The following is a 14,591-nucleotide window of genomic DNA, read 5'->3' on the forward strand; positions in this document are numbered from 1 at the left end:
TTTCTTTTGTGCTATCTTTTGTTTTACCATTTTAATTCCTCTAAATTTTAATCAGTTTCTCATTTAGTTTTCCTACTGTTTGTTGGAGAAATTATAAAATAAAAACTAATTTATCACAGTCTACTTCAGATTAATACTAACCTGGGCAGTCCAGGTGGCTCAGCGGTTTAGCGTGATCAGCCCAAGGCGTGATCCTAGAGACCCGGGATCGGGTCCCCTGCCGGGTCAGGCTCCCGGCATGGAGCCCGCTTCTCCCTCTGCCTGTATCTCTGCCTCTCTCCTCTCTCTCTCTGTCTCTCATGAATAAATAAATAAAATCTTTTTTAAAAAAGATTAATACTAACCTTAATTCTGGTCGACTCTAGGCATTTTGCTCTATTGCAGCTCTGTTCTCCCATGCTCTGTGCTTTTAGTTCCTATAGATTACCGCTGTATATGTTTTCATCTTGTAATTACAGTGATGTAATTATTATTTTATACAACTTTATGTCTTTGAAAGAAGGGAGGATAAAGACAAAATATATCTATAAATATATTTATTAACCCATATATTTATCATTTCTGAAGTAAGTTCCTTTCTACATAAAGTGATAAGTCTTTCTTGCAAGGCAGAGATTAGAGATTAGATAGCAACAAATTTTCTTGGTCTTTGTTTAGTTGGGAATATCCCTCTTTTTCCTATACTGTTGAATTGTGTTGCTGGATACAGAATTCTTGGTTAATAGTTTTTTTTTTTTCTTTCAGCAAAATGAATGCCGTTTCACTGTGCTCTGTCCTCTGTTGTTTTATATGGGAAGTTACGAATTGTATTGATATTTTCTGTATGTGCTGAATTGTTTTTCTCGTTTTCAGATTTATCTTTTTGCTTTTGTCTTTCAACCGTTTGAATATGATGTGTCTAATGTGAATCTTTCTATATTTAGGTTTGAATTTCTTAGATGTGTACTTTTTTAAAAATCAATTTGAGAAGTTTTCAGCCTTTATTTCTTGAAATAATTTACTTCAATTACACATATATTGGTATTCTTGTTCTACAAGTTTCTGAGACTGTTCATTTTTCTTCAATCTTTTTTTCTGTTCTTCAGATTGTATAATTTCTATTAATATTTCTTTGAGTTCATTGACATTTTCTTCTGCTGTTGAGTCTCTGCGGTGCATTTTTTATCTCAGCTTTTGTCCTTTTCAACTCCAGAACTACCATTGGTTCTTTTTATAATGCCTGTTTCCTCCTTGGAAATTGCTATTTATGCATTCATTATTGTTATGCTTTTCATGTTTTTCAAATACAATTTCATTTCTTTGATCATTTTTATAATAGCTCCATTGAAGTCTTTGCTGGCTACATCCAGTATCTGTGTTCAGAGACAATTTCTTTTGATTGCCTTTTTTCAGTTTAGTAAGTAGTAACAGTTTACTGTTTCTCTCATATATTTTGCTGAATATAGGGCATTTTAGATAGTCTGTTGTAGCAACTCTAGGTTTTGATTTCCCCCACTGAAAGTGGCTTTGGTTAGTTTTGTTTGTTTATTTAGTAATTTGCTTAGGCTAAATCTATAAAAGCTGTCTTCTGTCTTTGCTGATCATTCACACAATCTCAGCGAAGAAAATTATTATCTAACCTCTCCCTCCACCTCCAACCACAGCTTCAGGCTAGTGGTGACATTGGTCTTCCCCACTAGCCCACCTCAAGACATTTCCACTGACAGTGTCGCTAGGTGTGTGCATTGCCCACCACTCCAGATCTAATAATGAGCCCTCTTCAACTTTAGCAGAGATGTGCCAGTCCTCACAGCCAGTCCCACCCAAAATGAACCTTCTAGTCACTGAACCTTCTTTAGCTGAGGGAGGAGTGGGTGTTCACCCCAGGCCAAAGTGCCACAAATTCTCACTCTTCTTACCCAAAGGTCTACAGTTTTTAAAGCATAAATGCTTTTCAGATTGTTCTGTGCCTTTGGTCAGTTTCCAGATTGCTGAAATGATGGTTTTATCGATCTTGTCCAGCTTTCTAGTTGCATTTCCCAGGGAGGATTTTGCCAGTCTCCTTCCTCAGCCAAAAGTCCTGCTTCTTTCCATTCACTTTTTATTTCTCTTCTCTCATGATTAAGTACTCATCTACCTTCTGAATGCTGGCTCCTTTCATTCTTTTACTAGCCCTTTTTGCTTATACTGAAATGTGGACAGAGTCCAGGGTTGACCCTTCACAGTCTTGTTGGCCTTCACACCCTCATGTTCATGTCCTACAGATGCCCCTAGGGTCATCGTTTCTAGTCATTTCCTACTTCTAAACTGTCTTAGTGGATTGGGAACCAACCAACTAAGTTTAGAATTCAACCACTTAGTCACTGGACCTTAGAAGACTCTTAACTTCTCTGAGCCACAGTTTCTTTGTGTAAAAATGTGGGGATCAGTAATATTTTCCTATGTTTCATATACATATAATATATAATAATATATATTTCCAATACATATATGTAATAGGTTTGTTGGAGAAAATCAAATGAGATGGCTGAACCTATAACATTACAATTTTTTTCTCTTTTTTTCTTTTTCTTTTTCTTTTTTTTTTTTTTTTTTTTTTTTACATTACAATTTTATACTTTATTAAGGAAAGCTGTTATTTCCTCAGCTTCCATGTTGATTTCAGGCTCTTTTTTCCTGGTCTACAACAATAACTTCCAAACTAATTTTCCCACATCTCCCCTAAAGGCACACTGCAGTAGATTAATGTTTATACATCTCAGTTCTAATGAGATTGCTCTCCTGCAGGAAATTCTGCATTAGATGAAGCAAGTCTAAACTAAGCTTATCTTATTACCCCAGATTACCTTTTCTTCTTCATCCCATGTTTCCATATGTATATACACACATATATATCTTATTTTCCAACAAAACTTAACATGTTTCATATCCCACTGCCGTGGACCTATTCTTCAAGGTCCCTCTTCATGCACTTGTCCCCTAGTCTTCACTTTCCTTCCCACCAGAGGCTGCGCTCATCAGAGTTCATGTTGAATGCCCTCTTTGAAGGCTTTAGTTTCTTGTTTGCTTGAATGCAAACATCATGTCTTAATAAAACCTTCATTCCCTGCAGTGCCTTTATCATGGTATGAGTTCAATGAATATTTTAATGGGATTCCTGCTTTGTTTAATATGAACAAGAATACATCTTATTTTTCAAATAATCTTTTCCCTGTCTTATATTAACAGCTTATTGAAAGCAAGGGCTATAGACTCAATTTTGCTGTAAGAAAAGGAGATCTATTTCCAGAGTTCAGTTTCTAATGGAAAAGACTGTCGTGGCCTATGAAAAATTAAAAAATTTGTGAGAGATAATAAGATGCTCGATCTTGTCATTCTTCTATGTGGAGTCTTTTTTAAGTTTAAAGGAAGTGATATTTATGGTAGCCTTATTATTAAATAGTTTCTGCTGAGTCTAAAGTCATTTAATACGGTTGTACTTAGTGAACCTCATTAAATATATGCATCTTTTAAAAATCTCTGGAGTATGATTCAATACTGTGGCCACAGAAACCCTTCTAGTGACTAATTGAAGTGGTTGCCAGCAATCTGGAATCTTCCTTAAAATTCTGCTTGATTTTTCTTTCTGTTCTTATACTAGATTAGTGGGTCTCAGACTTTAATGTTGTAAGAATCTGGGGTATTGAAAAATGCATATTTGCAGGCCTTAGCCTCAGAGATTGTGGTTTCATAGATTGGGGTGGAGTTCCTAATTTGCATTTTTAATAGTGCCTTTGGTCTATCTGAGGTAAGTGATTCACACACCACCCTTTGTAAGGAAATACTGTCCCTGATAATACTGAAAATACAGAAAAATACTGTACAACAGTGAGTTTTTAGATTGGCCAGCTTAATTTTATCTTTCTTTAAAACCTTTCTCATTATAGAAACAGAAGATCTGTGGGAGCTTGACTTTGCAGCATCACATGCTAGAACCTGTTCAGCGGATTCCCCGGTATGAGATGCTCCTGAAGGACTACCTAAGGAAATTGCCCCCTGATTCTCCGGACTGGAATGATGCTAAAAGTAAATGCTTCTCTCCCACTCCCTTTCTATTATGGGGTAACCAGTGGCCAGGCAGCCTTGTGATTTAAAGAGCAAGATGTGTCTCACAGCCAATTTAGTAAAATATTGCTGCCAAAAAATAACCTCACTGGAAATTGTCATCAACATCTCAATTAGGCAAGCACTTCTGAGCCCAAATCACAGGTTTAGAGCAACGCAAATCACATTTATCATGCTGATTTCACGTTAATCATTAACTTGGAAATCTGAAACTATAGTCTTAGAGACATCTGGAATAGCAATACACAATTACCTTCTCACAGGAAGAATACAACCATTCAGAATTACGGGTGCTGCTGGTTAATTAGATAGGCTGATGCATCCAAGAAAGCTAAAATGACACTTACTATGTAAAAATAACCCTAGCAAAGTTGGCTCTACCAACCCTAAAAGAGAAAATGATGCTTTTTAGTGTCAGTTAACATTTTCCCAGGAAAACCTTATTCTTCCAGTTATCTTCTATTTTTTCATTAGATACTAACAAATGGATTTTTTTTAAGGTTCAGGAGTTCCGATACTTTACTTTCTCATGCCTTTTTATTTTTATTTTTATTTTATTTTATTTTATTTTTCTCTCGTGCCTTTTTAAAAAATCAAAGCAGGGGAGCCTGGGTGGCTCAAATGGTTAAGCATCTGCCTTCAGTTCAGGTCATGATCTCTGGGTCCTGAGATAGTGGCTCCCTCCCTCCCTCCTGGCTCAGCAGGGAGCCTACTTCTGCCTCTCCCCCTGCTCTCGGGCTTGAGCTGGCTCTCTCTGTCTCTCTCTGTCTCAAATGAATATATAAAATCTTTAAACATAATAAAAAAATAAAAGCATATAACTCTTGATCTAGGGGTCATAAGTTCAAGTCCCACTTTCAGTGTATAACTTACTTTAAAATTTTTCTTTTATTAAAAAATAAGTAACTGAAAGGCAGGATACAAATTTAAGAGATAGAAATGACTTAATGTCAATTACTAACAATGTTGTACAATCTTAAAACATTGGTACCTTGCTAATAATTTCTTGTCATTATTTTAAGTGAATCCTGTTGAGAGAGGAGGAACACAGAATACAAACTTTGGTCTTGGCAGCCTGGGTCTTTTTTTCGAACAGAGGCTTTCTCTGATAAATTTTTCCCACCACCCAAGTGAGTCAATGACCACAGGAACTTCTCTTCTTCCCTTTCCCTCTTTATAGTTTAGAATTATCCTGACTTGACTTCTTCCACTTTCCACTTCATGCCCACTTCCCACTCATCTGGGCTGAGTGGTTGGTTTTGGTGGCCGACCTAGTGGTAGGATTAAAGGTGGGATCATCACTGCTACTCCTCAAACTGCTGATTCCAGGTTATTTTATTTTGTCTCCCTCTACCTTCAATCCTGCAGGGAATGCACAGAATTGCCCCAATCAGGATAGTCCTCCAAAATTTAAATAAAAATTCAGTTTCCTCTATACTCAAAGAGTTAAACTTGCCCTAAGGTAGCAGCGTCAAAAATGAGAAAGTTAGCAACACTATAGGGTATTTTATAACTCTCTCTGGTTTCCCATTGCTCTTTAAACTAAAATTGTAAGGAAATCACAGAAGTGCTTTTAAAGACCCAAAGGAGGGGAGAAAGCAACCAAAGTGCATTCTGTTCAGCCATGGAACAAAGAAGACAGAGAGAATTTGGTCCAGAAGTAATGAGGTTGTTGCAGTAACAGAATTAATCAGGCTGGTATTCATAAGATAGAAAAGAAAGAGCAGGACTTGATTTAGGATTGAGGGCATTCCCTGGGGTTGATCCAGCAGGAGGCTTCAGCCTGCACAGCTTTTCATGAGCAGTGAGTGCCAGAGCTCCTATCTTGCCCATACCAGGCAGTTCCCATTCCCATCTCTCACACCACCTGCTCAGCGAAAGAAATTTCCATTAGCATTGGCATCAGAGGATTCCCCTTCATCCAACCAAAACTAGAACTGTGTACGTTTTCCCAAAGAAAGTTGGTTATGGTTGGTGGTTAATTTGCTTATAAAACTCCTAAAATAGTATTACTGCTGAAGTGTTGTAACTTTGAAACAGAAGATGTAGGTTCCAGCGTGGCCCCACAGTATCATAGTTGTGTGACCTTAACCAAGCCACATCACTTGCCATTTGTTTCATCTGCCAAGTGGAGCTAGCTAACAGACTCTCCATTCAAGGTTGAATAAGAATGAAGGGACATAAAATATATATGAAAGCGTCTGGCAAAGTGCCTTGTGCCAGTCTGGTGTACATGGTATTTATTAATTTTGAAGGTCCATTATATAGGTTATATGCATAGTTGTGTATGACTATTTACAAGGAAATGTCCTTCAAGTTCCAAGTAATCTGCTTGCAAATGAACTTCTGAAAAGTATCCATATTATAAATAGAAATTGCCCCAACTTTTGGTGTCAGATTTGGTCAGCGGTGTCAGATTTTCTTCTTCTTGCTGTATATGTTACTCAACTATCTAATAGCATAGAAACAACAAAATATATTTATTTAATTTTCTTTTTTCCCATCTAGAATCACTTGAAATCATATCTACAGCAGCAAGCCATTCTAATAGTGCAATAAGAAAAATGGTAAGTGATTTACAAAGGAAATGGGAATCTTGTAGTTAGAGAATTGTCAATAATATAGCCTCATGTTATCTGCAGGTGTGAACCAAAACGAGTTGATACAGGTCAACAAAAAAAGATTCTTTATAAGGCAGCCCGGGTGGCTCAGGGGTTTAGTACCTGCCTTCAGCCCGGGGCATGGTCCTGGAGACCCGGAATCGAGTCCCACATTGGGCTCCCTGCATGGAGCCTGCTTCTCCCTCTCCCTGTGCCTCTGCCTCTCTCTCTCTCTCTCTGTGTCTCTCATGATTAAATAAATAAAATCTTTAAAAAAAAAAAAAACTTAACTACTGGGGTCTATTCTTAAAAAAGATTCTTTATAAAATGTTTAGTGTTGTGTGGAATAATCCTTTCCCCTCTTCTCCCAGTTTTCAATTTGCCCATAACTGACACATTTTATACCAAATTTATGCTTAGTCCCATTCCCTTCTGAATTATCCAAATTTTTGCTAAGGTCATTGTATTATTAAAGCCACTAAGATAAAACTTCCTTTTATTTGGTCTTGCTGTGTTTTGTTTTAATTTCCTAGGAGAACCTGAAAAAACTCTTAGAGATTTATGAAATGTTGGGAGAGGAAGAAGACATTGTAAATCCTTCAAATGAACTCATAAAAGAGGGACAGATCCTCAAGCTAGCTGCTCGGAACACATCAGCACAAGAACGCTACCTTTTCTTAGTGAGTATTCTGGTGTGAGCTGGTCACATACAAATAATTCATAAATGTGGTTCTGGACCTCTTGGAAAAGCAGGATGCTTGCTTGCTCACCAAAGCAATTCTGTCTAAACTGGTTTAGTTGGCACTGCCAGGGTTCCACAGAAGGGACTGCCCTTAGTAACTAAACCTTGTTCTTTCAAGGACAGCAATCCTAAGGTATTTTAAAAATAATTTTTCTGTGTCCTTACCTACCACGTGTCAGTTACATTAGTAACACACAGCTGAACACACAACCTGTGATGATCTTAGCTATCAGTGTGGGGGGGGGGTTACAGGGACTGATAGATTTTCTCACATTTTCCTTGTTTCAGATTCACTCTTTCCTTTCATTCTTATAGGCTGACAGGTACCATTTTCTGACCAGAGTTCTCTTCTTAATCCGCTCTGATCATTACTTTTGATCTTTCCAGTTTGAGAAAATGTATTCTCAAGGTTGTGAAGCTCGTGCCTAAAATCTCTCTGTGAAAAGTGTGTGAATTTGCCAGAGAGTTCCTTTTCACCGCAGTGGGTCCCAGTTCCTTCCTTTACTTCCTGGAAATGACAGTTAGTCTGGGGCTTATCTCAAATGTAAGAGCTCTTCTTGGGGCATCCAGGCCATTATGTTTTTAGTCTCCTAAATCTAGTTCTTTTCTGTGTCTATTGATATAATAATAATTACAATAATAGCTAACATGGAGTAACAATAAGCTACGTAAATGTTAATTATTGTTAGGATTGTTAATATAGTCACAGAAACAGAGATACATTGGTCATGAGGCTGCCCAGTGCCTGGTACATGATAAATTCTCAGCATATTACTCACGTCTGACTTTGTGCTGCAAGGCAGTCATCTCATCAGCCATAGTACGAGTTTAATTGGGGGCTTACAGGTTTTTGCTTTCTGGTTACAGCCTCCTTTGAAAGGAAAATGTACAAGAACTAAATATCATGCACAGGGGTGGTCAGTATCTCTCATTTTTCGAAAGGAACATTAAGTCACCATATTGCCTAGCTGTTTTCCCAAGTTTGTGTAACTCAAGAAAATTGAAAACATACATCTACACAAAACATGTTTATGAATGTTTACAGCAGAATTGTTCACAATAGCCAAAATATTTGGAGATATGGATATAGTAGGATGTCTATGCAATGGAATACTATAGGGCAAAAAAGAACAGAATATTGGTACATGCTACATGAATGAACTTTGAAAGCACCTTGACAAGTGAAGGAAGCCATTCACAAAAGCGCACACTCTAAGATTTCATTAAGTACAATGTCCAGAATAGGCAAATGCAGAGAGGCAGGATATAAGTAGTGGTTGCCTGGGACAGGTGGGGAAGAGGAAATGGACACAGGGTTTCCATTTGGAGTCATGAAATATTCTGGAATTAGATAGTAATGATGGTTGCACAATTTACAACTATGTTAAAAACCATGAATTGTACATTTTAAAAGGGTTTTGTGTTATGTGATTTACATCTCAGTAACTTTAAAAAGTTGATAGATATTGTCCAAATTAACTGTAAAAATCTTCATTTGAGCTCAACAAAAGTACTTCACCTCTCAGAGGTTACAAAGAGAGCTAAAAACGTGTAAAGGAAGGATTGTGATGTCCTTGAGGGTTCAGAGGTCTATTTATTTTGAAATGTAGGTTTTGTGATTCAGATATGATGAGACCACCAGATAAGGAGACGATTGCATGAGAAAGATCATTATACTCACAGATTCCCAAAAGGAGAGGCATGCTATACCATGGGGATTACATGAGAAAGCACTGGGGTCCATAAGGAGGCAGAGGGAGCAAGGAGAAAATGTGAGCAAGAGCCTTTATTGTGGGTTCAGTGAGAAGGGAAGGGCAAAGCAGCATACACAGATTTAGGATTTGCTAGTTTAAATAATTCCATCAGGCTCTGGAGCATACAGGGGCTGTTGTCTGGTACCTGGCGCTGGGGGTTTAGAGCAAGGGAATACTGGCCCAGTGTAGAAGAGCTCAAGAAAGGAGGCAATGGAATTTGGCCTTTGGATTGGTTGCTTTCCATATGAAAGACATGCTTGCAGGTGAGTCATTTACTACTTCTAGGAAGTGGGCAACCCTGAGAGGGACAAGTCCCTCCATTGTCAGCAGCAAAACCCCGAGATGTCAGAGCATCAAAAATACAGAATAAAAAGACATGCTTAATACACTCTTTTGGGCAAAATGCATGGGAGTTAATGTTCCCTTTGCCTTCACCCTTCCTTTATGGGCTTAGGCAATTCTCCTTTCCCTCTTCTGTATTACAGTTTCAGTAGTTAAGCTTCTAACTCTGTGTCTAACCAATTGCCTTGGTTTAATTTTCACATTTGAGAATTATTCTGGAAATAGTTTAAGGTTGAATACCTTGTTGCAGAGCCAAATTAAGCAGCTCTTTGGAGGACAGATGGCAAAGAGCCTTGGGGGAATACAGCTGTAGTGACTTTGAAGAAAGGACCCATCTTGTTCCAGTTATTATAAGCTATCAAACTTCTCTTGCCATTGCCTCCCAGGAAAATGGAGTCATAAAGCAGGAGTTACTGGAAAGCCATTTTTGTCTTGTGAAGACCATCTTAGAAGCATTTTTGTAGGTCCATTCTATTAATCCCTGCACGCCACCCACCTCCACCCCCTGCTCTGTTCTTGTCACACACACTCCTCTTGCCAACACGCTTTTCTTCCCATAGAACATCTTGGTTTTTTGTATGTAGAAACTTTAGAAGTACCATTCTTACTTTTCTTTGTCTCTAAGAAGAAAATGAGGGCTAGTCTTCTGTATCCTACTCTGGTTATGTTACATTTCTCTAAAAAGCCAAATTGCATGCAGAATCTGATTTCAACTTTCAGCTCAGCTTCACATGTTTGCACATTTGCTTGCCTCCACTCCATGCTTTTTTATATTACTGCAGGATACCTGTTGACTAAATTAAATAACCACACCTGACATATGAAAGTTTTTTTTTTAAAACTCACTAAATTATCCCATAAAACGACCCAAGAGATTTTATTCTTGGCTCTTTGTTGTTTTCATCTTTATTTCCTTGTTGCTTCACAGGTTTCACTTTTTTTCTCCTTAACTCATTTAAGCTTTGAATACACAGCAGACACTGGAAATTTTCTCCAACAATGTACTTTTACAAACTCTAGAACAAGCTTTAATGAAACTGTTTCTGGTGAAACATGAAATTGAACTGTTTCACTCAAATACTTCAAGACACTTGAAAAAAGTAGTTGAGGAACACTGATGATCAGGAAGGGGGACTGTCCCTGTGCTTTTAGTAAAATTGAGACTGGCTTCTAGCCTAGCACTTTAAGAGCTTGCTCCTCCCCTCCCCGCCACCAGCCAGGGATCACTTGTCCATAACCACTTCTAAGCTATGGCCCCCAGGTAAAAAGGAATCTCCTGCACTGAAAGGAAAAGCCATCGACTTGGTGCTGCAGTTGTTCTGACTTCCTCTTTGAGTCTACCAGCAGAAACCCAGAGGGAGGGTGATGGTGGCTTTTGTCACAGTATCAAGATTCACAGAGGGAACAAAGGGCATCTTCTGCTTTGTGAGAAGGGCATCTTCTGCTTTATGTCCTCTAGGAGCTCTTACTTTCACCTCTAGGAAGAAGAAAAGGGGTATTTATTGACTAGCATTAGATTGTGACATGAGTTATATAAGGTTAATAAATAATTATTGACAGTTTATAATGTAAAGTCCCACTTAGGAAGCATATGTAATAGGGGAAGCATAATCCTGCAAGCATAAAATGGAAAGAGAAACATACCATTTATAAAATAGTCTGTCATCTTATATGAGTGTCACCACTAAAAACAAAAAAAACCAATACCTGGAAATTCCACATTCATGGACTGTGTTCCTATAAAATAAGACTTTGCTGAACTTTATGAAGTGAACTTGAGTACAAGTATCAGATAACTCAGAAATTTTATGCCATGACATTACATTTGTCACTTACTTTGCAGAAAAATGAGATGGCGGTTGCCGTCTTGAAAGTTGAACCTTGGGGCACCTGGGTTGCATAGTTAAGTGTCCGACTCTTGATTTCAGCTCAGGTCAGGATCTCAAAGTCGTGAGATTGAACCCTATGTTGGGCTCCATGATGAGCATGGAGCTTGCTTGGGATTCTCTCTCTGCCTCTGCCCCTGCCCGCTGTTTCTCTCAAATAAATAAATTTTAAAAGAAAGAAAGGAAAAGAAAAAAGGAAGAAAGAAAAAAAAAGTTAAGCCTTCTGCATGTTGGTGGCTGCTCTGTAGCTCTTGCACTACCGGTCATAGCCTTGACCAAATTTCCTTTTGAGAAGGCCTTCATACAGGATAGGGAAAAAAAGTGTTCACAGGAACAGTTAGCAGCAAGCTGTTACCTTAATCAAGCTGGGATGGTGATGAGAGCCTTTCAGAGTGTTTTCAAATCCTATATCCTGCAGTGAGGCTGGGGATTGCCATGCTTAGAATACAGTGGACCATTAATGATACGTCGTTATGGTTCTCTTCTAGAATGTAAATGTGAAATGTGATGCTGAGATGCATCTGTTAAAAGGGTATTTAGTGTCCTTTTATCTCTACGTTATCCAGTGTGGAAATGAAATTTATGACGCTGGTTATAGGAACTTGTAAAATAATGTATAAGGAACAACTGATAAGAAATTTGCTTTCAGAATGACTCCAATGGGCAACGTCACATAAGCCGGTTGAAATGTTTTAAAAGTCCTTCAACATCTCTTGCCTTGATGGCTGTGTGGAGCCAAACGGAACCTGGCAACACAGGATGTTTTTCATCACTTAATCCTCCAAACAACCTGTGGCTTTTATAGATAATAATCCTGAGACATGAGAGATTTCATAGCGCACAGAGTTTAAGTCCCCAGTTGTTCTTGTCTTTGAAAAATATATGTAAGTCTAGAAGCAGTTTTAGAAACAATAAATGTGAAGGAGGAAGAAGTATGGCTCTTCTTTAGGAATCTGCCTACCAATTAACCTGAGTATTTAGCCTTTCCTTCTTTTGTGTGTTTGAATATATTCAAAAGTGAATTAAATGCCTCCCCAAACCTACTGTTTGGTCCTGGTCAGCAAGGGTTCTTCATTGTTGACTAGAAATGAGGCATAATATATAATCTGATTATTTCAAAACAAAGTCTTCCTTTTAAAAGAAGATCTAGTAAAGAAGACTTCTTGCGAAAATAGATGACATTTCTATTCATACATAACAAATTCTTCAGAAAGGCCAGTATAAAACAGTAACTTAGTTTTTTACATAGAGTTAAGTGTGCTAGCCCCACGTGTTCTAAACTAATAACTTGGGTTTTTTTAACTTAATATTAAACATCCCAGCAAAAATAATTAAGTATTACTGGTTTCCTCTAGTAGCTTTTGTAAATTTGCTTTGTAAGATACAACAAGTAGAAATTTTGTTGCCTACGGGCTTTAGCTTTTGCAACAGATGGTTGAGAACTTTAGGTCCTGATATATGGAAAGTCCTTAATAAATTGTTGCTGAGTTTAATTGAACTAATGTTCTTAATAGTAAAAATTTACTTAAATATCAACAAAATATTATGAACCAATAAAGGGAAATATAACTTAAAATATGGTAATTTTGATACAAGCGTAAAGTCTCAATATAGTATTTAAGTAACTTTGCTCATGTAGAGGGTATGATATTCCCCTGGGAATTCCTTGGAGTTTTTTTCTAGGGCTACTTTTAATATTGGTTGTTTTCTTCTTTCTTCTTTGTTTTCCTTTTTATTGATGTGTGTGCTGTCTCCTTGCAGTTCAACAACATGTTGCTGTACTGTGTCCCAAGATTCAGCTTGGTAGGCTCTAAATTCACAGTTCGAACCAGGGTCGGCATCGATGGAATGAAAATTGTAGAGACTCACAATGAGGAATATCCACATACTTTCCAGGTGTCTGGGAAAGAGAGAACACTGGAACTGCAAGCCAGGTGAGAGAAACCTTCCAACACACAGCCTTCCAACAGCATTAGAATGAGTTGTATGACAGGATCATTCTGAGAATCTTTCCCAAGTGAATACTGCAGATCTCTGGGAGTCTGGTTGGACATAAGCAAAGAAACAGAATCTCTTAAAACAGAACCATGTTATCCCTTTTGATATTATTCATAGTGTCTAGATAGTGGTTTTCAGACAGCAAGAATTCAGTAAATTTTATTGACTCTTCAGATTTGCAAGGTGCTCAGAGAATGAAGTTATTTTATTCAAGCTGGACTTTTTTTTTTTTTTCCAAGCTGGACTTTTGAGTCTTGTAGGAAAGGGTTCTCTCCTAACTCTTCCTCCCTGCACCCTTCCTTTTGGTGCATGATGTTTATTGATGCTAAATGTTGAAGCATTAACTGTATGACTCTGTAACTCATTGAGACTTTAACGGAGAGGATTTTCAGAGGAGGCAGAGTGGAAAAGGTAATGATTCTCCTGCTACAGTTGGAGGATACACCAAGGAGGCCATGTGTGGCTGTAGTGGCCTCCAGGAACCAGGACTTCTGGAAGGGGTCGTTCTTTTATCTAAGCTTCGTTGAGTTGGAAAGAAAGGCTGGGGTTCTAGCATCCATCTGCCTAACACAACCATGTTTAGGAGGAAAAAAGTGTGAGAACCACTACAGTGGCTCTTAGCTACCTCATGTGTGAACCTCTGGAAGATAGAGTGCTGTCAGGTTTTTAAATACCTGCCTTAAAAGACTGTCCTCCACTTATCCTACAAAGGTGTATCATGGTGAAATTTGGGAACCTTCAGAAGGTCACAGATGGGAGGGTTAAGTACCAATCCTGACTCTGATGGTTCTGGTATCTGAGAATCTAGAGACTCAGCACTTCCCATTCCTTTTTATTCTCTTGCACCAATAGCATGTGGTTCTGGCTCCTCAGATGAATTCACCCTGGATATTTATACTTAGTAACTGCATAAACGTTTGAAGTTCAGACTTTCAGAAGGGAATAAATAATTTTACCGGAAATCTCTGCCCAGAGAATTGGTGGGAATTGGTGAAATTACAGTTAAAGGAGATATGGCAGGCTGGCACAATTTGAAGAAATAGCCAGTTCTTTGATTTCCTAAAGAAAATCTATACTGAACCCGGCATTACTTAGGGAGCTGCCAGGGGACTGCTCTAAGGATTACAAGGTGGCATTTCAAGCATAAGTTGAAAGTATAGAGGACTTGGCTTTGAATAGTACAATT

General features: G+C 38.1%; 1 protein-coding gene across 7 annotated transcripts in view; it reads left to right on the forward strand.

The window, feature by feature from the left end:
* The window catches only part of FGD4 (FYVE, RhoGEF and PH domain containing 4), a 208,047-nt gene that overhangs the window by 173,819 nt on the left and 19,637 nt on the right, over positions 1-14,591 (forward strand). For all 7 annotated transcript variants that reach the window (XM_055318855.1, XM_055318854.1, XM_055318856.1 and 4 more), the window contains 4 exons: positions 3,906-4,044; positions 6,592-6,650; positions 7,217-7,363; positions 13,169-13,341. In XM_055318855.1, the coding sequence (XP_055174830.1) occupies positions 3,906-4,044; positions 6,592-6,650; positions 7,217-7,363; positions 13,169-13,341 (518 nt within the window). The remainder of the gene's footprint in view (positions 1-3,905; positions 4,045-6,591; positions 6,651-7,216; positions 7,364-13,168; positions 13,342-14,591) is intronic.

The sequence above is a fragment of the Nyctereutes procyonoides genome, unplaced genomic scaffold (assembly GCF_905146905.1).
Source record: "Nyctereutes procyonoides isolate TBG_1078 unplaced genomic scaffold, NYPRO_anot_genome, whole genome shotgun sequence".
Lineage (NCBI taxonomy): Eukaryota > Metazoa > Chordata > Mammalia > Carnivora > Canidae > Nyctereutes > Nyctereutes procyonoides.